Consider the following 23535-nt stretch of genomic DNA (forward strand, 5'->3'; position numbering starts at 1 on the left):
TGGAAGGCATTTTTATTTATCATCTTTCCACAGAGATTTTATTTCTGGAATTAGCTATGCATTTTGTAACTTCTATTTTTCTAAAACTCCAAATTAAAGCTTCTGATTTGTTACTTAAATAGTATTCATCCACTATCTGTTATTTTCTTAAAGTAATCATAGCAACACATTGAAATACATGTCATGTGAATCAGTTTTTGGTTACAACTGTCACACAAAAAATGCATGAGTTTTACCATAAAGGCTGCGATTTCCCTTCGTTGTTGACCCCTATGTAGACGTGAAAGGATGGTAATAATAGAAACACAGGCTTAGTTATATTTACCATGTTTATAAAAATATTAGTTCGTGTTGATGTCACAAATCTTCCCATAAAGTAAGGAGAAGGCAGAAATAATATGTTTTTGAAGATCCAGGGACATAGAGACACAGTCTGTAAAGCATAATGGGTGTTGTTAAATAAAATTTATAGGAAGCCATTGGTTTGAATGGAGCACTAGGCCCAACAGACCAGACCAAAATGGAGTCACTCATGCTCAAGTTTCATGCCACCGAGCTGAAATGAAGTTGTTTATTTGACCTTCCAAGAAATCAGGAGAGAGAGGGATAATAAATAGCCAAATCCCCAAATGAGCCAATTTTAGCTGGCAGCATAAGAAAGTCCCGTCTGTTTTAACATTTACAAGGAAAGTAACTGTGAAACGGCCAGTCTACTATTTGTTCCGTTTCTGCTTTTCTTTTCTGTCTATGAAGCCAGCCACTTCTACTCAGCTCATTGGAACACATTCTACGTTATAAAATGAGGTGTTGCTCAATTCTAGAATTGAAAATAAAAGCCAATTAAGATCTTTAAACTAACTTCGTTGTCATTTTGTCTTTTGTCAACATTTGAGTATTAACTTCCTTAACTGTCATGCCAAACCTTTGATGTAGGAACTATTTTTATCTCTTTCACAAATGAGCAAATGAATCCAAAGAAGATAAACAGTTCATAAACATGGTGAGGAAGTGACAACCAAATTGTGAACTTAGACAGTCTGGCTTCAGAGTTCCCAAACTTACTGTATGCCTACTGCTGGTGTTCACATCCTAGAATTGCTGTAACAAAGCACCACACTCAGTGGCTTAAACAGCAGAATCTTATTCTCCACAGTTCTGGAGGCCAGAAGTCTGAAATCAAGATGTCAACAAGATTAGTTCCTTCTGGAGACTCCCTTAGCTTCCGGTGTTTGTTGGTGATCTTTGACACTCCTTGGCTATGGCAGCGTAACTCTCATCCCTGTCTCCATTTTTGCATGGCTTTCTTTTCTGTGTCTTCTTGTGTCCTTCTTTGTGTGTGGACACCAGTCATTGGATTTAGGGCACACTTAAAACCAGGATGATTTCCTCTTGAGATCCTTAACTAATTGTATCTACAAAGACCCTTTTTCAAATAAGGTCATATCCTGAGGATCCAAGTAGACATAAATTTGGTAAGACATTATCCAACTTCCTATATTACCTTTTAAAAATTCTGCTATCTTAAAGTACTACTTGCTTCTTTTCTCAATTATTGCCAAATTAATGACCTTTATGTGGCACTCCTTCAACTGTAAGGACCACTCAGGTCTAGGTCTTCAAGGGTTTTTGTTTTTACTTTAAGTAAGTGATTTCCTTTAAACTGAATATTTAAATCAGTGTTATCTCTGTTGGTGGTGCTGGGTTGGTGTCAACAGTGGTGTTCAGAGTTGATTCTCTCAAATTATCAGTGTTTCAAATGACAAAGTGAGAGAGAATAATAGCTAAGCTTCTGGTCTCCCATCTGTGTCCACTGGAAATGTATTTGGGCCTCCCCAAAAGCGACTATCAGCCCACGTCCATGTCGCCAACCTGTGTCAGTATCAGGACACAGGTTTTTCCTTTATAAAACCAGGAAGGTTTATTGAAAAGATTTTGAAATATTAACTTAGGGGAACACATGCAAACTTATAAGAGCCTGCTATCTACAGTAGTGGGACAAATCTACAGTAGTGGGTCCACCTTGTACAATAGTGAGACAAATGGTAAATATACATCCGTCCATACAGGACTGGTTTAGATAAATCTATGGACCAGAAATCTGTACTATTTAAGTAGAGGGGCTGGACATGTTGAAATAAGGAGTGTCATTACAGCCTCCTCCAAAAAGCTCCTTGGTGGCAGGCTGCCAGGACAGATGGGCCACTGGTTAGCTCTTCTAGCAGACTTCCTATACATGCTTTGCAGTGAAATATTGATGCTACTCCAGTTCCTTTTACTTTCCCTTTCCCAAAAATATTTTAAATCATTAATTACTGATTATTTATTGGTACATGGAATTACCCATCTAACACCTTGTAGTCTTTAGGAGAGAAGGAAGGGAACTAGTATTGTATTAAGGAGTCAGTATTTGTGAGACACTACGCTAAGTACTTTGCTTATATACATGATGTAGCTTTATCCTCTCAGCAGTTCTGCATGGTAAATGATATTAGTCTGATTCTTCAGTCTGTTTAAAGTGATAAACAGAAGCACAGAGCATTTAAGAAACTGCCCAAGATCAAACTAGGGATTGATAGAACCAGGATTTGAACCCAGCTGTATCTGATGCCAAAAATCTGACTCTATGCTCCTTTCTTACTCCATCAACTCTAAATCATAGACTTATTGCCTTGCTTTTAAGAAGCAGTTCCCCATATGGAAAATATCTAGGATGCCAGGTTTATGTAGGAAGTCTGGTTCTGCTAAGGTTTAATCAAAATCATTCCCAAATAAACCTAGCACTGAGAACATAAAATTAGCATATAGAATTAGAAATCTAACATTCATAGCATTTGAAGACAAGGATTAAAAACAGCACAAACTTCACACCCTTGTTTGTGCAGTATGATGCAGGAGGAAGACTTCATATTTTAAACCGAAATAATGATAATATCCTCTGAATATATCACGTTGATTAAAGTGGTCTTCTAACTGTCACAGACATATCTTTAATATATCATCCTAGGCAGGTTCACAAGAGTTAGATACACACAAATCTGAAGTCAGACATTATCATAAAAAATCTGTATTTTGAATGTCCAGTTTTTTGACACAAAGTTTGCAGCTTGTTATAGTAAATACTCCACATCAAGAGGGGGACTATGGGTTTAAAATGCAAATGAGTAGACTTAAATATGGGGTAGATGTTTTTGATGGCTATCTAGGAGTTATGAATTATTTTTCTATAGTTTTTTAACATAAGATCGCTTCCCACTGGCCAGGGACGGATTTTGTGGTCTTAAGTAGAAGCAGCTCAATAAATGACTTTTCAGGGTCCCATGAATTTGAATTTAAGCATGAAGAGTTACTTACATAGGCACCTGATCTGGTGACTTCCTTTATTAAACTGGCAATTAGGTAGGATTCATGTATAATGTATTAAAAATAATTATATATATTGACTAAATAAGGACATGTTGTTACCAAAGGCACAAAATTGATCTTATCCACTGAAACTTTACATTGCATGGGACAAAGTTGTTGTGGGGTGTTTTTCCTTCTCTGAGTTGACTGATTTTTAAATATAATACATCAGGACCTAGAGGAATTCCTTCATTAACATCATGACTGCCACCTAAGTTGACTAGCGTCTTTGTAGGGACTATCTTTTCCCTTCTATGATCTGTCCTTGCCTTGGTAACACACACTCTGAATTGTTACAGGTGTATGATAATGTAAATATTTGGTCTGGAGTTCTGACACCTCATTACTATTCTGCTATGGACTACATGTTTGTGCCCCACCAAAATTCATATGTTGAAACTCTAGCCCCTCATGGGATTGAATTAGGAGATAGCATCATTGGGAGTTAATTATGTTTGATGAAGTCATAAGGGTGGAGCCCCACAACGGGATTAGTGGCCTTATGAAGAAAGGAACTAGAGCTTGCTTTCTCTGCCATGTGAGGATACAAGAAGATGGCTGTCTGCAAATCAGGAAGACAGCCCTGAGCAGACACTGATCTGCCGGTACCATGATCTTGGGCTTCCCAGCCTCCAGAAGTGTGAACCACCCAGTCTACGGTACTTTCGCTATAGCAGCCAAACTGACTAAGACATCTTTCTTCTTTGTGGAATTCTGCCTGATCTCAAGCCATGACTTTTCCAGGTTGGTTTGTTCATTTGTTAATTCATTCAACAAATAATTACTGGCACCTTTTCTGAGCCTGGGACTGTGCCAGACCCGGTTTGGTAACGGTGAATAAGACAGACACAGTCCTTGCCGTCAGGGGCTTTAACTTGTGAAGGGGGACAAACAAAAGCAGGAAAACAGAAAATACGCAGGTTGTGATAAGTTTCGTGAAGGAAACAGTGGGGGAGTTGAGACAGAATGACAAGAGCTTGTTTTGTAAGGGTGGCCTAATTAGGACTCGTAGTTTTTGTCTGCTGAGCATGCACTTGTTTATTTGCTTGGAGAACCTTGACATGTGAACAAGGTGACATCAGTCAGATATCGCATCCCTTCAAGCCACAGTGATTATTTCCTCTAACTAGTAAATCAAGCCAGGCCAGTAGGATCAGTGAGATCAGTACCAGTCAGCATCCAGTCAGGAAAACAGAAACAATAACATTTATAGTAACAGAAATAATTCAGTATGGACAGTTCGTAAAATGGGTAATTGAAGACAGAAAAGGCAAAAAGGAAACACCGAGGTTAACATATGATGGAAGCAAGTACCACCCCTAGGCTGGGGGAACTAAGCTAAACGTTAGGCGTCGTCAAAACTTAGCATTAGTGAGGAGGCCCTGCAGAACTGGGACCTAGACATCTTGGGAGAAGGCACAGCCAGATGGTGACTGACGCCCCAATATACTGTTATAACCTGCTTTCATATCTGGGAGGTACTGGCAGGAAACTGGAAGTTAGGAGGAGGAGATAAGGGGCCTTTTCATGCTTTCTTCTGTATTTAGTATTCCTCCCAAGTCCTTTGGCACCAACTGCACCGTTTTCCTGTGAATGCCACCATCAGCTGTCATCAGGCACGCAAGGCCTTTTGTGAGCACTGCCCTCACCAGGCCTCCTCGGGTTACAGCAGCCACACCATGGTGACCCAAGTACTTGCTGGGCACTGCTTTTAAAGGCTTGAACATAACTCTGCAATAACCCTCTGAGACACCTGAGTCTGAGCTGCATAGAGATGCCTCAGAGCTGTGGATGCCAACCCTGTGGCACTGCCTCAGAACTCCAAGACACACCGTACCTCACCCTTCTCCTCTTTTTGGTAGAGGTAGCAACAGTGCCTTTTTCCTTCTGTTTCTGCAACCCTAGAGAAGGTCACAGTTTCTTGCAGTTACTGTTCATCATCCCCTTCTTATTCTTTTGGGTTTCCCACACTTGTGTAATCACTTTCTTTAATTAAATGGCCTCTAAAATTCTTAGGATGGTTTCAGTTTCCTTGATTAGACCCTGACCAAAACAAATATATTGAATATAATTCAAGAAATGAAGGAAGTGATTGAATGTATAGATATCCATATTTGCTGGTAAATGACCTAGCAGCCATGCTCAGATCTAAGCCAGGTCTATTTCTCCAGGCATACCCCACTTTATTGTGCTTCACAGATAGTGTGTTTTTTACAAATTGAAGGTTTGTGGCAACTCTCCTCAAACAAACTTACTAGCATTATGGGGAAACTTCATGTCTCTGCATCACATTTTGATAATCCTACAATATTTCCAACTTTTTAATTATGATTTTACCTGTTATGGTGATCTGTGATCAGTGATCTTCGATATTGCTGTTGTAATTGTTTGGGGATACCACAAACCGTGCCCATGAAAGACTGTGAACATAACTGATAAATGTCGTGTGTGCTCTGGTCGCTTCGCCCATTGGCTCTCCTCAGGCTGCCCCAATCCTTGAGACACAGCAATGTTGAACTCTGGCAGTTAATAACCCTATAATGGCCTCTAAATGTTGGAGTGAAAGGAAGAGTGGCATCTCTCTCATTTTAAAATCAAAACCTAGATATGAGATATGATTAAGCTGTGGTGAAGGCATGTCAAAAGAAGGCAGATAAGCCAAAAGCTAGGCCTCTTGCACAGTTATCCAAATTGTGAATGTAAAGGAAAAATTTACGCTTTTCCTTTCAGCAAACACACAAATGATAAGAAAGCAAAAGAGCCTCACCGCTGAATCAGAAAGTTTGAGTGGTCTGGATAGAAGATCAAACTGCCACAACATTCCCGTCAGCCAAAGCCTAACATAGAGCAAGGTCCTAACTCTTTTTAAATATAGGAGGGCTGAAAGAGATGAGGAAGCTGCAGAAAAAAATTTGAAGCTAGCAGAGGTTGGTTCATGAGGTTTAAGGAAAGACGCCATCTCCGTTACCTAAAAGTGCAAGGTGAAGCAGCAAGTGCTGATGGAGAAGCTGCAGCGAGTTATCGGGAAGATCCAGCTAAGACTATTGGTGAAGGTGCCTACACTAAACAGTAGATTTTCAATGGAGATGAAACAGCCTATATGAAAGAAGATGACATCTAGGACTTTCATAGCTAGAGAGGGGAAGCCAATGCCTGGCTTCAAAGCTTAAAAGGACTGGCTGACTCTCTCATTAGGGACTAATGCAAGCTGGTAACTTTAAGTGGAACAATGCTAATTTATAATTCTGGAAGTCCTAGGGCTCTTAAGAAATATACTATGTCTATTCTGACTATACTTTATACAAGGAACAACAGAACCTGGATGACAAACGTTATCTGCTTACAGACATCATCTGTCTACAACCTGGTTTACAGAATATTTTAAACCCACTGTTGAGACCTGTTATTCAGAAAAAAATTCTTTCAGATCATCACTGCTCACTGACAATGCACATGGTTACCCAAGAACTCTGATGAAGATGTACAAAGAGGTTTTTTTCTTAATGCCTCCAACCCATCCCGCTTCATTCTGCAATCCATGGATCAAGGAGTGATTTTGACTTTCAAGTGTTTTATTTAAGAAATACATTTCCTAAGGCTATAGCTTCCATAGATGGTGAGTCCTTTGATAGATCTGGGTAAAATAAATTGAAAACTTTCTGGAAAAGATGCACCATTCTAGATGCCATTAAGAACATTTGTGATTCATGGAAGGAGGTTGATATATCAACATTCATGGAAGGAGGCTCACATAGGAGTTTGGAAAAAGTTGATTCCAAACCTCATAGATGACTTTCAGTGAAGTGGTTAAAAATAGCAAGAGACATAGAATTATGAGTAGAGCGTGAAGATGTGACTGAATCGCTGCAATCTCATGATAGCATTTGAACTAATCAGGAATTGCTTCTTTGGATGAGCAAAGAAAATGGTTTCTTGAGATGGAATCTACTCCTGGTGAAGATGCTGTGAACATTGTTGAAATGACAACAAAAGATTTAGAATATTCCATATACTTAGTTGATAAATCAGCAGCAGGGCCTAAGAGGATTGGCTCAAATTTAAAGAAATTCTAATGTGGGTAAACTATTATCAAACAGCATTGAATGCCACAGAAAAAATATTTTGTGAAAGAAAGAATTGATCAAAGTGGCAGCCTTCATTGTTGTCTTAAGAAATTGCCACAGCCACCACCACCTTCAGTAACCACCACACTGATCAGTCAGCACCTATCTACACTGAGACAAGCCTCTCCACCAGCAAAAAGATTACCACTCACTAAAACCTTAAATGACCATTAGCATTTTTTTAGCAATAAAGTATTCTTAAGTTAAGGTATATACCTTGTTTTCTTTAGACATACTGTTATTGCACACTGAATAGGCTACAACATAGTGTGAACATAACTTTTTAATGCACTGGAAAATCAAAAAAATTCTGTGTCTTGCTCTTTTGTAGTATTGGCCTTATTGCAGTGGACTGGAATAAAGCCCACAGTATCACTAAAGCCCTTCAAGTTCAAAGACAAGTGAATTTACCAATTGTGTTGATTTCCTTTGATGGTTATATTTAGTTGTATATAATGCTTTCATTTAATAAAAAAAATGAAATTAAAAAGACTAAACTTTTGGCTTCTGGAATTAATTAACCCAAGAATTGAGCACTTTCAGACAGGAACTGATTCTGTCTGTTATTACTGGGGGGATTAAGGTATAACCATGGTAGGTTTAAGGGATTAGCCTGTGGATATGCACAGAATACAGTGGAGTTTCTGATGTTATTGAAAAATTACTTAGCGCCTAGCAATTGATGAACAGGTTTTTTGTTCACACAGTATTTATAATCCCATTACTACACGGGAATTTTTGATAGATCAGTGTTATTATAGATAGATAGATAGATAATGTGTGTGTGTGTGTATGTGTGTATATGTATATATGAGTGTATTTGCATACTGTATATGCATCTTAACGTGACACCCCTAGAGTTATGGTCTCTATTTCTAAGACTTCTGTTAAATGAAAATGGAGGAACATGATAACAAGCATTTTCTTTTTAAAACCTAGTGGAAAACTGAGATTGCAGAGATTTACCTTATGTGGTTAGGTGCTTGTATGGTGCTGTTTTGAAATACTTGTAAATATTCTTTATAATTATTAACAAGGCACTTTCCTTTGAGAAGTAAGTTTCGTGATCCTCCACCCACATAAATTCATTTTTTTGAGTGACTACCATACGCAAGGTTCTAAGCTAAGCCCTCTTCATAATGGCTAACATTTGTGTAATGTTTCACTGTTTACATACAACTTTAAGTTTTGTTATCTCCTGCTCACCTATATCTGACAGTTCCTGTTTGCCGACTTCGTTGGCATTACACTTAGTTACTGACTGGCTTGTATGCATTCTTTAAGGGTAAAGATTCTTGAAAAGATTGTATTTGTCTAACTCTCTATTTATGATGCTGTATCTCCTTTTTTTACTTTTTACCTTTCCTTCAAATGTATTTGATAACTCATAATATGGCAGATAAAATGAACATTCATCAGTAAAATTTTGTTAAGATAATAAGAAACTTAATTTTGCTTCATGGACTAACGTTCTAGGTGGTATCAAGGATAAAATAAGTGATGTGTTGCTTCTTGCTCCCTGTTGTCAAATCATCAAACCTATTATTAAACTGTCTCAATTAAAAAATGCCAGTTTAGGGATTTGGAGGGGGTGATAATTACACACCGAATTGTTCTACCAGAGAGAATGCTTTTCAGTAGCAGAGTGAATACAGTGTAGATATTAATTTTATTAGACTTCACAATCTGCCATGTGTTATTGTGGCACACGTTAGTAATTTGAGGATTTGAAACGTTGTTTTTCATGTTCAGCTTTATATAGACAGTTTCTCCAGAGCATCTTTATTTTAACCCCAGGGACTAATTTAATGGAAATAACTCCCTTAAATAGCTCTACTTGCTGGTTCTGAAATTTCCATGATAGTCGTCCTTAAAACTTTTTGTAGAATAAAAATTCTATTTTTAAGGAAGTATGCTCTGCAATTGTTATTATTATTATTTTGAGATGGAGTCTCACTCTGTCACCAGGCTGGAGTGCAATGGTGAGATCTCAGCTTACGGTAACCTCTGCCTCCTGGGTTCAAGCGATTCTCCTGCCTCAGCCTCCCAAGTAGCTGGGACTACAGGTGCGGGCCACCATGCCTTACTAATATTTGTATTTTTAGTAGAGATGGGGTTTCACCATGTTGGCCAGGATGGTCTCAATCTCTTGACCTCATGATCCACTCACCTCGGCCTCCCAAAGTGCTGGGATTACAGGCGTGAGCCACTGTGCCCGGCCTGGAATTATTTTTAAAGGCCCACATTTTAATGTCCAATCTAAGTTTTCACTATAGTTTACAACTTTCTTTCATAGTTCTAAAAATAGTCAAATAAATAACCAAACATATCTTTTTTTCTGAATATCTTTATTTATTTTTCATTTACAAAGTTAACGTATAATTATTATTTAAAAATTTTAAACTGTAGGAATGTAAGAAGTAAAATTATCTCAACACACAAAGATGACTTCTCTTGACAGTTCCTATCCTTTCATGTTTTTCAGTTTGCATAGTTCTGTGTGTACACACATCGTATACATATTAGTGCTTGTCCATATACTTTACATATTGTTCTGTCATCAAATATTCTCAGCAGGATTTTATGAATTTTTCTTTTACATTAAATAGATACACTATGATTTTAAAACGTTTGTTCATGTGATTATTAATTTTATGTGTTAACAGGAATAGTCTATGAGATGCCCAAATAGCTGATTAAACACTGTTTCTGGGTGTCTCTGTGAGCGGGTTTTCATTTGAATTGGTGAACTGAGTAAATCAGATGGCCTTCCCTAGAATGCATAAGCATCATTTAATTCACTGAGGGCCTGAAAAGAACAAAAATGTGGAGGAAGGTTGAATTTGCTCTTTACCTAACGGCTCGAGCTGAGACATCAGTCTCTTGCCCTTAGTGTTCCTGCCTCTCAGGCCATCAGACCCTGACTAGAATCTATACCACTGATGCCCTCAGGCTTTCAAACTATACCACCAGCTTTTCTAGGTCTCCAGCTTGCAGATGGGTGAACATGGGACTTCTCAGACTTCACAATTTTGCCAATTCCTTATCATAAATCTCATTTTATATGTATCTGTTAGTGTCTATCTATCTCTATATGTAGATATGAGAGATATAAGATCTATAGATATCTATAGGTACAGAGAGAGAGAGAGATACCATTGGTTTGTTTTTCTGGAGAATCCTGCCTAATACATGCAGTACTGACATTATTTTTTTAAGCACAATGAATTGATAACATAGATTCACTTTTGCAACTTGTTTTTCACATAAAATGTAGCATGTAAAGTCTTTCTAGATGAAAACATGTATATGTACTTCATTCTTTTTTGATGCTACATAGTATTTTATTGTATTGATAGACCGCAATGGAGTGAACTATTCATTCTTTTCTTGATGGATATTAAGGTCACTTTCAGTGTTCCAAATAATATCCTCTCGATTTATTTCTGTGTACTTACACAACTATGGGGTGGATTTCTGAGTTATTGAATGTGAACAATTAAAATTTTGATAAATATCACCAAAGTGCCTTTTGGAGAGTGTACATAAATTGCAGTCTGTTATTAACTCTGGGTATTGTCACTTAAATATTTTAGGGAAACATTAGAGGTAAAAATGATGTAGTTGTTTTAATTTTGCATTTTCATTATTTTAAGTGATTTTGAGTGGTATTATATTTATTAACATTTTATTCTTTCTTATCTAAATTTCTTGTCCCTTCCCACTGCTAATCTATCTTTTAGTTATTTTTCATTTTGTTTACAGAACTCTCTTCTCCTTATGTATAGTAAATTGTTGTTTATATATATTCAAAATGTCTTTTCACTTTGTTTATAAATCATTAAGTAAGCTAATGGGTACATGAGGGACTGATATAAAATATTATAGCCTGGTAATTAAATAAAACATATTAAGTTCATAATAGGCACATATACCCAGGCTGCTGTGGGGTCATAGAAGAGTGGTAGCTAGAGCTAAGTGGAGGGTAAAAGAAGGCCAGCTGTACCAGGTGAGACTTGAGCTATGTTTTAAAATATGACTAGAGGCCAGGAGCAGTAGCTCACACCTATAATCCCAGTACTTCGGGAGGCTGAGGTGGGCAGATCATGACGTTAGGAGTTCAAGACAAGGCTGGCCAATATGGTGAAGCCCCGTCTCTACTAAAAGTACAAAAATTAGCCGGGCATGGTGGTGGATGCCTGTAGTCCCAGCTGCTTGGAAGGCTGAGGCAGGAGAATCACTTGAACTTGGGAGGTGGAGGTTTCAGTGAGCCAAGATCACACCATTGCACTCAGCCTGGGTAACAGAGAGAGACTCTGTCTCAAAAAAAAATAATAGAAGAAAATATAACTAGAAATTGTTACATCAAAGAAGATGAAGAAGTTATTCTGGGAAGAGGATGTAGCAATCCAGATAGAAGACAGCAAGGTCTTTTCTGGAAATTACAAGTTGTTCACTTTGCCTAGAGCAAAAGATACTGTACAGAGAGCTATGGCACAGAGAGCTGTGAGATGGGGTTGCAGAGAGGGAGAGGACAAATTTATAAATGGCTTAGTATGTTAAGATAAGGCATTTGAGCTTTACCCTGAAAATGTGGGGAGCCATCAATGTGTCTAGATTTGGATTTCAAGAACACTATTCTAACACAAAATAAAAATAGTTCAGAAGGAGTCAGTCGGGATGCTGAAAGACCAGGTTGTGTTGAGGCGGACACTAAGTTTTTCACTGTCGTAATCATCACGGGTCAACATAAAATCTTTTCAAAATTCTCTGTAATTCGAATTTAGTAGTAGCCCTGGAAGAATATATACCTGGAGAGTGGAATGGTTGGGGTAGAGGGACTTTTTCTTTTCCTCTGTACACATTTTTGTATATTCAAGTTTTATTTTTTCAATCAATCAGAGACTTTAATAAGAAAACAATATTTTTTAAAAACTGCACCAATAACAGATGGGAAAGATCTGACTTGTACATTTTTTGTGGTAAGTACTGAGTACTTTGATGGACCATCAAATCGGTCTGAAACCAAATGTGAATATGGTACTCAGTGCGGGTGTACTAATAGTTGGTTTTATTAGTAGTTTATAGTATTCTAATAAAGAGTCTTTATACTCTGCTTTGCAATAGTTGGAAACAAAGTGTTTTTGCTTTGGGTGTCAAAATTGAGATGATCAACTTGGACCATGTTTAGGAGAAAGGAACTGTGAGAGAAATGACTTAAAATCATATTAGATAAGGAATCATTAAATAAAATGGTTACATATGTATGTATATGTATATATAGAGAAATATATATATATCACAAATTGTCAAATTATACACCTTAAACATATATAATTTTATTTGTCAGTTGTACCTCAATAAAGCTAGGGAAAAAAGGAAAACGAGGATGTATTTAGAGCATGTCAGGCAAGATATCTGATTTCAGTTAATAATAATATTTTATTAAATTTCTAATAGAAATAAAACAAGTAATTGAAGTTGCAAGAGGGCAGATCTTGATATAAAAAAGGAATAAATCAAATGGATGTCACCTTTTTTATGATCAGAAACTGATATTCCTGACGTTTTTGCCAACTTCTCTTAAACTGGCAAAGACTGCAGTATTTATTCATTTAATTAATTGTTATGGCTCATGGTACATGATGGATTCCATAAAAGTCAGCCGTACATATTTGCAAATTCATTTAGTAAGTTTGCATACATTTTTCTCATTACATAAAACTAACAGGTTCATTTCTTAAGTTGATTGCATTAGATCTATTTTCATGTTTTTATGCCAGTACACTAAGTGGTAGTATTAATAATATTAAATAATTTATTTTGTCAGTATTACTGAATCTCTTCCTGACTTAACCATAAATACCTTCTCCTCTCACACACTCTACATACATAAGTCTAACTTGCCACTCTTGTCCCCATTGTCTTTACATTTGCTGAAGTTTTCTTGTACCCAGCCATTGTATTGTATCTTCTTACTAACAAAGGTGGAGTGGAGTCAGTTGAAAAAGTGAGCTACCGTACATGGTCTAGTTCAGGGCAAATGTCAAACATCTTGGAAGATAAAATTTTAGTTTCATCCTGTAGACTTGGGATTCTGGCACTTGAGCAGGTTATAATCACCCTACAACCCCGCATTAGCCTGAAGTAGAATATACTGGACTATGGGATATACTCTGTTCTGTCATCTTGAGCTGGTGATATGGTAAGGCCTAAAAAAAGCAACACAATTTACATTTTTCTAGTGTCTTTATATACTTCTAAAATGTCTAATGTTTTAGCTCTAGGAAAATATTGCTTACCTAACATAATTTGGACATTGTTTCACAAATATGTTCAAGTTCTTTGGTTGGCAAATACATGTATCAGTGCATCTCCAGAGAACAGAACCAACAGGATGTATGTGTGTGTGTGTACATGTATGAGGAGACTGATTACAAGGAACTGGCTCATGTGGTTATGAAGGCTGTCAAGTCCCAAGATATGCAGGGTGAGCCATAGCTGAGCCTGGCAGTGTCGCTCTAGTCTCAGTTTAAAGACCTGAGAATCAGGACAGCCAATGGTATAGTTTGAGACTAAAGACCAGCAGGCTCTAGACCTAGGAAGAGTCAGTGTTTCTGAGTCTGAAGGCTGGAGAAAAACCCATGCCCCAGATTGAGAGCAGGAGGCATTCTCTCTTAGTCAGCGTTTTTGTTCTATTCAGGCCTTCAACTGATTGGATGAGACCTGTTCATATTGGGAGGATGATCTGCTTTATTCAGTCTACAGATTTAAAGTTAATCTCATCCAAAAACACCCTCAAAGATGCACTCAGAATAATGTTTGATCAAATGTCTGGACATCCTGTGGCCCAATTAGGTTGACATATAAAATCAAACATCACAGTACACTTAATCGACCAGGTGTTACTATTGCTCATCAGTATTTGTTACATGTTGTCTGTTTTACCAATGCTTTCTTTTCCCTACCCAGGAATTATTTATTTATCATCACCTCTTAGTCATTTGGAGTCTACTACACTTTCACTGATGGTCACTGCTCAAGACGGTGGTGGAATCGCAGCTCTCATTAATGCCGACGTTACCATACACATTTTCCAGACAACTCTGGTGACTGCTGAGTTTGAAAAGCCTAAGTACACTTTTTTAGTTTATGAAGATGTGCCTGAAGATAGTCCTGTTGGAACAGTGAAAGCAAGAGAGCCCTTGAGTAAGTTCTTATTTCTTATGCTGCTGCAAGTCCATTATTGGAACATTTCTTGTTTTTCCTAGCCTGTGCAATCCTGAATAATTTTTTTCTTCTTTCCATGCAAGTCAAAACAGGGGAGATAACACAACCTGTGGCTTGCTCTTTGTTCTTCCATTTGTTTCTGTCCATCCCACAATTTTTTTTCTGATCACAAAAATAATAGGTATGTTTTAAAGAATGTTTAAAACAATACAGATTATAATATACAAAGTATATGTCTCCTATAACTCACTCACCAAAACACACACACACACACACACACACACACAATTTACAAGTTTTTGACAAAAATGCATCCTTCTGTATTTGTTGTTATAGAGCTTCTTTCCCCACTTGGTATATACTGAACAACTTTTCAGATAACTGGGTGTCATTCTGTCTCCTTAAAAGAAAGTAGTAAACATTTCCCTTATGCTACCAATTTGAATGATTTAAAAAATCTTACTAGTCCACGTAGTACTTGAGCAAATAGCTGTGTGTGACTTTTTCACACTTGTAGAGGAACCTCTGCAGGATAAATGATACACTCTACAAGTGTGAACCTCCTAGAAATGAACTACCTCTTCAAAGAGCTTGTCCTCCTCCTGGTCCCCTCCTGTTCCTTCGTCTCTCCCTTCCTTCAATCTCTATGGAGAATATTTGCCCTTCATAGGCAGATATAATAGAGAAACATCAACATAAATTTAACTTGACTTCCTCAAATATATAAAAAAGCTATCTGAATTATTTTCTGAATATCTTTCCCTTTAATGCAAGAACAATGAAAAAAGATTGTGAAACCTGTAGCTTGCTCTTTGCCCATTGGACCTTCTTTTTGTACACCAAAAAAATCTTAAATCCATGTGTCCACTTTTCAACAGGTCTTGGAGAGCAGAGGAAGTAAGACATTGCACAATAGTCTCCATAGATGGAGAACATACAATCGCGTCTCTTAACGATGGGAAATGTTCTGAGAAATCCCTCACTAGAAGATTTTGTTATTGTGCAGACATCACAGAGTGTACTCACATGAACCTGGGTGGTGTGGCCTAACAGACACCTAGGCTAAATGTTATAGTCGATTGCTTCTAGGCTACAAACCTGCACAGCCTATTACTATACTTAATGCTGTAGGCAGTTGTACCCCAATGGTAAGGATTTATGTATGTAAACATTGAAAAGGTACAATAAAATACGTGTCAGAATCTTGTGGAACCATCATAGTGTATGTGGTCCATCGTTGACTGAAGTGTCATTAGGCAGTGCATGATTGTATTAATATTTCAATGTCTAAGTTTCCACTGGGTCTACCCTTTTGACATACAGTGGTTGCCCCCTCTCTCTTTTTCAGACTCCTCAGAACCAATCCTTTACAGGATTTCTTCTGGTGATCTGGGCGGGAAGTTCTCCATTCACCCGTGGCTGGGCACTATTCGCACCCGGAGGCCCCTGGATCACGAGACGCAGCCCGTGGTTGTGCTCACGGTGCAGGCGCAGCTCGGCAGCGCCCCAGCCTGCAGCAGCACGGAGGTCAACATAACTGTCCTAGATGTCAACGACAACCACCCAGCGTTCCTCAGGACCTCGGATGAGATTAGAATATCCCAGACCACGCCGCCTGGCACAGCCTTGTACCTCGCACGTGCGGAAGACAGAGACAGTGGGCGGAATGGACTCATCCGGTACGCCATCGCCAGCCCTCAGTCGAGCGTCTTTGCCATCGACAGAGCCCTGGGGGTGCTCTTCCTCAACGGCAGCCTGGGCGCAGGCGAGCCCCGGGAGCGCACGCTGACTCTCAGGGCCGAGGACCACGGCGTGCCTCCTCGGGCAGCCCTGCTGCTGCTGACGGTCATTATCGAGAAACGCGAACCCAGCCCATCCTGGACTTTCGAACACTTGGTGTATCAAGTGGAAGTCAGCGAGTCTCTCTCACTGACGACACAAATCCTGCAAACACAGGCGCACCCACTTGGCCCCCAGCGAGCAGCCTCGCCGCTTAGGTACTCGCTGGAACCCAGCGTAGACTCTGCTGTGTTTGGAATCCGCCCTTACACGGGCTGGATTTATTTGCGGCGACAGCTCGACTATGAATCCACCCAAACATATAATTTTAGAGTGTTTGCTTGGATCCCCGAGGACGGATTGTTGCAAAATGTGAGCACTGCGGTCATTGTTCATGTCCGGGATGAGAATGACAATTCCCCCACCTTCTTGCACGATGTGTTGTTTTTGAAAGTCGAAGAAAGCCCTGTTCCCCAAGGGGTAATAGGCAAAATTACAGCTATTGACATGGACTCTGGAAAGAATGGAGAACTATTATATTTCCTTTTGTCCGATGGAAAATTCTTCAAGATGAATCCTAATACAGGTAGCACTTTATAGTTTCCACCTATTCCTTTAAAATGAGGATTGAGTACGATCACACTGGTCTTTAAGTAAAAATAAAAATAAAATCAGTGTTGAGAAAAATCGTTAGGTGTAGCATTACTGAGTACAAGCAATTGAAATATGGTTTTTAATAAATACGGTATTTGATTACTATATTGTGAGATCTTAAAAATGGAGTGAAAATTGAATAGAGTTTCACTTATAATGATTCATACTTTTTTGCATGACATGCACATCTTGCCAATATATGGTTCTTTTTCTGAACTAAAGATATAGTCAGAACTGGAGTGAAAATATCCTCGTGTAAAGGCTAATTTTTTTTTAGCAACCATCCTTTTCCAATTGTAGACTTTAAAAAAAGTCAAAACGTATTTTGTGAAATATAAATATCAATGTAAAACTAGAAATCGATTCATTGGTTAAGATTTCAAAATCACTCTAAGAATGTATGTCCTCATTCTCATTCTGACAGGGAAACCAGAGGAAAAAGGGGAATCATTACAGTGAATTTTTTGAAGTCTGAATTAAGAAATTAAATATTAAAAGTCATTATATTTTAAAATTTATATTGTATAAGTTTATGGGGAGTTTATTTAATCCTTACAATGAAATATATTTATATTTCAAATGCATAGCTGGGGAAACTGAGACTCAGGTAGCTCAAGTAGTATACTCAAGGTCACAGAGCTGGTAAGATTGAGAGGAAGCCACCGCTTTGCACAGGTCCAGGACACACCATCAATGTCATAACCTGGGCAGGTGATTTTAGTGGGACAGACTTTGCATTCAGTTCTGATAAACTTCAAGCCTTTGTTCTCAAGCCTCTGTTGTGTGAATTAGGAGAAGGTGGCCTTTCTCAGCAGATGAAAGGTTTCACAGGGCATATGGCTTGACAGGGAGGCTGCAAGCTGCCTTTCTTCTCTCATTCACTTCCTAAGCTGAGACTCCTTCTGCGAGGGCACAAACCGTATGAGTATACAGGATGACCCTGCTTGCACTTTATTTCCATATGGCTAGGTAGTTTTCAAGGTCTTCTATTTCACTTGCTAACTTTTTTTTTTTTTAAATAAGCAAACTACATTTGGTTCCCCCATAATCTCCCCTCCCCTGTGAGAAGACCAGGTGTGTCCATTCCTAATTTCATTGTATGGCTTTAAGCAAGCAGCTTAAGCTCAGACTGTTTTCTTACTATGAATACAGGAGACAATTCCTGACACACGCTGTGCCATGTTTGTTTTCAGGGGTAAAGAGTATGAAGGGGCTTATAAGATTATGTGCTTGTAAACTGTTCCTCCTCCCAAGGACAGCATGGCAAGGCAGGGTGGAGGGAAGGTGTCCAGAGCCTGGGAGACACATCCCCTTTACATCCAGTGTTCTGGACTGTCTTTCAAGTGACCAGGACTTGAGCTCCCGTGGAACCCTACCCTGGTGTCACTAGAAATCAATTCATTGGTTAAGATTTCAAAATCTTAAAAGATTTCAAAATGAGCTGCACAGTCTTTTACACACCTGACCTCCAAGGCTGCTGCTTACCCATCAGATTCACTTTATGAATAAAAATCTATTTGTCATTCAGAAGTTAAGGTCTTCAGAGGAGAATTACAGTTTGGAATTAAAAAAATGTAGTTGTGTTTATGATCTGTATTAAAACCTCAGAGTAAACACTGTAAATATAGTTTATAAATTAATGGTAAACAGTTATCATATATACTGCATTTAAGCTCACCAATTCAACAACTTACCTAAACGAGAATTTGCATTTTCATTCCTTGTTTCCACTTTTCTTTTTTACACAGTGCTATTTTATTTATATTAGAGGAAAAAGAATTTTTAGCGTAGAAATGTTTGTTGGTAGCTGCTTCATGCTTACATTCTCACAAGTACATTTTTTTTTCATAAATGATGAGGACACCAATGCTTGGCAGAGCTCTGCCACAGCAGACAGGCTGCTGGACTGAGCGCTTGTCTTCGCAAGGCCCCTGGCAACAGGGAGAGGCAGTTAGATGTTATGCCTGGGTCTGCATGGCTGATACATGAGGGAAATTACCAAAGGCAGTGTAGCTCTAGGCAGAAATATTTGAAATAAAACTTCTGATGCATTAAGAGTTTTTAGGAAGTCACTATCCATTGCTACCTGTATATTTTGTCAGATAAAAAATACCTGTGTACATAAACACAAACCATTGCCTAAGGAATATTATTTGATTTTCAGAAAGGTGTTTAGCCACTATGTTAAAGTAGCGATAACTGTCATTTGTGTAATCATGTATAGCTTACACAACACTTTTAAATGTGTGATTACATTTCTTCCTGACAGCAGTTCCAGGCTCAGAGAGGTCATTACATGTCTGGGGTGGGGAACCTGGGGCCCCAATCCAGAACTTGTGTCAGAGCTAACGTGCTTTCTATCATCCTGTATAGCAGCATAAAGAGGGATAAACAGCAGTTTTTAATCTTCCAAATCATTACTAAATGCCCACAGAGTTTTATCATTTTTATGAATTCATTTTTTTTAGTTCAAATGATTGATGGACAATAATTTGAAATACAAAGAATAACAAATTTAAAGTGATATTTTCAGGAGCAACTTGAGAACATTTTTTTCAACAGTACCATAGAGCCAAACTTCTGTGTAGATGGGCTCAGAAGTTGCACGTTTGCTCAAAGCTTTGTATTTGGTTTTCCTTCTGGAAATTGTTCTGGCTGTGGTGTGCCTGGTACACAGTGCCTGTGTCTTGGTCTGCTTTGTGCTCTGCAGGAGAGTTGATTAGTTGGGTCGCACTGGATCGTGAGCGCCAGGGGCATCATCAGATGACCGTGCTAGTGACGGACCGCGGCTCCCCACCACGAAATGCCACCATGGCGGTTTACGTCTCAGTGACTGACACCAATGATAACAAGCCCTTCTTCCCCCAGTGTCTCCCTGGAAACGAGTTACACGTGAAGGTTTGTGAAGTGGCCTTGCAATGAAGTGGTAATATCTTTAGTCATTTGTTTTGAGCACCATCTTGTGGTAAAACATGTGAATTTATCACATCGGTCTTGGTGTGGCAAAGCATACTTTTTCTAGAAAACCTAGATATTGTGCACGTTTAAAGAAAAAAAACTTTGTAAAAAGTTAATGAATATATGTACTCTTTGGCATTGTACTTCCAGTTGCTTTATAATAATGAGTGTAATTCGGACCTTTGTACACAGACTGAATGGTGCTTCAGGATAATGCTGAGACATGGCTTGTTTTTCCAGTGGTTTTAGTTTACATGCATCTTTTTGTACAGAACTTCTTAAGGGAAATTGATACACATCTCTAAGATAGTTACTTAAGCGTAGGGGAACAATCGGTAGCTCCTAAGTGGGTAGGTGGACATCCAGAGATAGTAAAAGTTGATCCTTTTGATCACGTGCACAAACTTGCAATGGTATGTATATTATCTCATCTTTTTCATTCCTGTCTTTTTGTATGTTTTATAACATACATAATAAATTAGAATATCTGTTCATTCACATAATAAATAAATATGTTTGGATACTAGTAATTATTTTAGTGGATGGGTTATAATAATGAAAAGTTTAGAAGCTACCGTTCCAGAACAATTGAATTAGACATTCAAATTGTGCTTAAATATACACATTGAACAACTCAACAAGAGTACTGAGGGACTTATAACTTTAAACTGATATTCTGAATCCAGCTTTAAAGAAAAATTTAACAAAACAAAATATTATTATATTATCATTATGCCTTTTTATCATATCATTAAAATGTCCTGTGGCTTAATTGGGCAGTTGGACACTAAAACTGAAGCTGAACTTTACATGTGAGTTTCAATATTGCAAGACAGCTCCTGGTAATTGCTATGTCCTACATGAGGTATGTTTCCTGAGTTAAAGGTTCATACTTATTTTAAGCGTATTTTAAGCCATAACAACCACCTTTGAAAAATTGTCCTAAGAGATGATGAATGAGATTATGCTAGAAATCTTAAAATACACCACAAATCTAAGATGTTTTTAGTAAGTTCAATTTCTTTCTTTCGTTTTCTTTTGGTCAGAATTAGTTTAGATGCCTCAGATAATTCATTCTAATTGAATAAAAGATTTAATTTGTAAGGAGGATGCTTTTCATGGACTTACACCCATATAACTTTTACATGGTACATGTTTGAATTATATGTGGATTTTAAGATAGTTTAAAATGTTTAGTATAATGTATTCATTCATTTAAAGGTCCACTGATATTTCTTTTTAAACTTTTGCTGACTCATTTGTAAGTTGTTTGTTTTAATGGCAGGTTCTGGAAGGTCAAGCAGTAAATATGTTGGTTACAACTGTGTTTGCAAAGGATCCTGATGAAGGAAATAATGCAGAAGTTGTATACTCAGTATCTTCAGGTAAAAATTACTGTTCATACAGGATTAATAACTTTTAGGATTTCTGCTTTCATTGATCAACTATTCCCTTCTGGGAAACAGGTTCTATTTGGATTACTTAAAATGCTGTAGTTAGTTTTGAAAAAACACCAAGTTACAAACAAAATACATTTGCTATTGTCAAGAACTACTTTCAGTTTTTGAAAAAGAATTTATAAGTTAAATGAAAAATGAGAGTAGCTTTCTATCATTCATCTTTAGTGAGTAAATTACAATAACGTGAGGTACAAATTTACTTTAATTGATAGGAAAGTGTTAGTTAGGGGATAAGAATTGGTATTAAGTATGATTAAGAGTTCCAAGCATCTATGAATCTTTATGAAGACTAAATATTTGTAAGGTCAGAGTGAATCATGCCTAAAAAATGTCACATGTACACATATGTGTATGTGTATGGGGAAACTTTATTGAAATGGGCTTACTTTTGTGCTTTCTGTTGGGATATGCAGGCCTCAGATTTTTTCCAGTTATTTATTTTAGTTGGCATTGTGTTTTATATAATTTTAAAAGACAATTTGGTGCTTTGTCATGTTTCACACTAATATAGGACATAGGAAAGAAGAGACAACATTGCTGTTACCCACAGGTGATTTGATTATCTTCATGGAAAACCCAAGAGATGCTATAGGCAGCCCTTTGGATTTAATAGTCAGTTTTCTGGGAACGATGTCAACCTATGAAACTCACTGGTATTTTAAAAATGTACCAGTTTCCAAAGATCTCATTCCCTGTGGTGAATTCACAAAGAACATGAAAGGGTGTAGGGCCCGATCTACTGTGAAGCTAATGAAGTTTAGTTTCGGGGTGTTTTGCTTGCATAGCCTCCCCGGGGTTGAGGGAGAAGTGGACAACTTATTTTTGTTAAGGAGGGCCTCTCAAACTATATAAACTTCAAAACAACCCAAATAGGATCTGTCTCTGTTAGAAGCATAGAAAAAAATCCAATATGACTTTTGCAAGACTTTCATACAGAAAAGTAAAAATATTAATGAAGGACATAAAAGAATGAAATGAAAAGCTGTATCATGTTCATGCTTGGGAAGACTCAGTATCCTAAAGATGACAATTCTTAACAAAAATATAATTATTAATTCAGTATGATTTCAATCAAAATTTCAATGAGGATTTGATAGAATTTGACAAGCTGATTCTAAAAGTCATGTGGATGAGCAAAAGACAAGGAATAACTAAAACAATGTCCAAAGAACAAGTGGGAAGTAGGCCCTACCAGGTCTTGATTTATAGAATTTTGTAATTAAGACGCTATTATATTGATTCACTCATTAATAAATGGACCAGTTAAAAAGAGTAGGGGTCACACTTTACACATATGGAAACTTGACATATGAGAGGGTGGAAAATAAATGGGGAAAAGATGGACTATCAGTACGTGATGCTGACATGATTGGTTACCTAGAAGGAAAAAATATCCCTACTCTCAGCACATCAAAGATGAGTCTTATTAAATGTAGAAACCTTTAACTCTTACAAAAGAAAATATGACACTGGTTAAATATATGACATTGAGAATAAAGAAGATGGTTTAAACAAGAAGAAAAGCAGAAGCTCACAAAGAGATACATAAAACTACATTAAAATTGAAAACACTACAAAATAGGCCATTGTTTACAATTTGATTAGTCAAGTCACAAGTTGGGAAAAGATAATTACAGCCCAGTAATCGATACAAAATTATTAAGAACTCCTGCAAGCCAGTAAGAAAAAGACAAATAAATAATAAAGCTGGACAAAGAATATTAACAGACAACTCAAAGAAAAGAAGCCTGAATAATTAAAAAGATTGTTAAAGCATGCCCAGACTCCTTGATGTGACGACTTTGAAGAACAGTGAAGCAGTATCTGATAAGATTGGAGATGTGCCTATGCTATACCCTTGCAGTTCTACTTCTGTTACCCTAGAGGAACTCTATATGTGCACAGTGAGACTGTAACAGGCTATTCAC

At 37.7% G+C, this 23535-nt stretch overlaps 1 protein-coding gene across 1 annotated transcript in view; it reads left to right on the forward strand.

Moving 5' to 3' along the window:
- DCHS2 (dachsous cadherin-related 2) overlaps nt 1-23535 on the forward strand; it is a 270255-nt gene that overhangs the window by 149144 nt on the left and 97576 nt on the right. Inside the window, exons 4-7 of the mRNA XM_021666706.2 lie at nt 14499-14735; nt 16105-17121; nt 19900-20087; nt 21433-21532. Of these exons, the coding sequence (XP_021522381.2) occupies nt 14499-14735; nt 16105-17121; nt 19900-20087; nt 21433-21532 (1542 nt within the window). The remainder of the gene's footprint in view (nt 1-14498; nt 14736-16104; nt 17122-19899; nt 20088-21432; nt 21533-23535) is intronic.

This window comes from Aotus nancymaae, unplaced genomic scaffold, assembly GCF_030222135.1.
Source record: "Aotus nancymaae isolate 86718 unplaced genomic scaffold, 86718_ANA_hifiasm-v0.15.2.pri h1tg000033l, whole genome shotgun sequence".
Classification (NCBI taxonomy): domain Eukaryota; kingdom Metazoa; phylum Chordata; class Mammalia; order Primates; family Aotidae; genus Aotus; species Aotus nancymaae.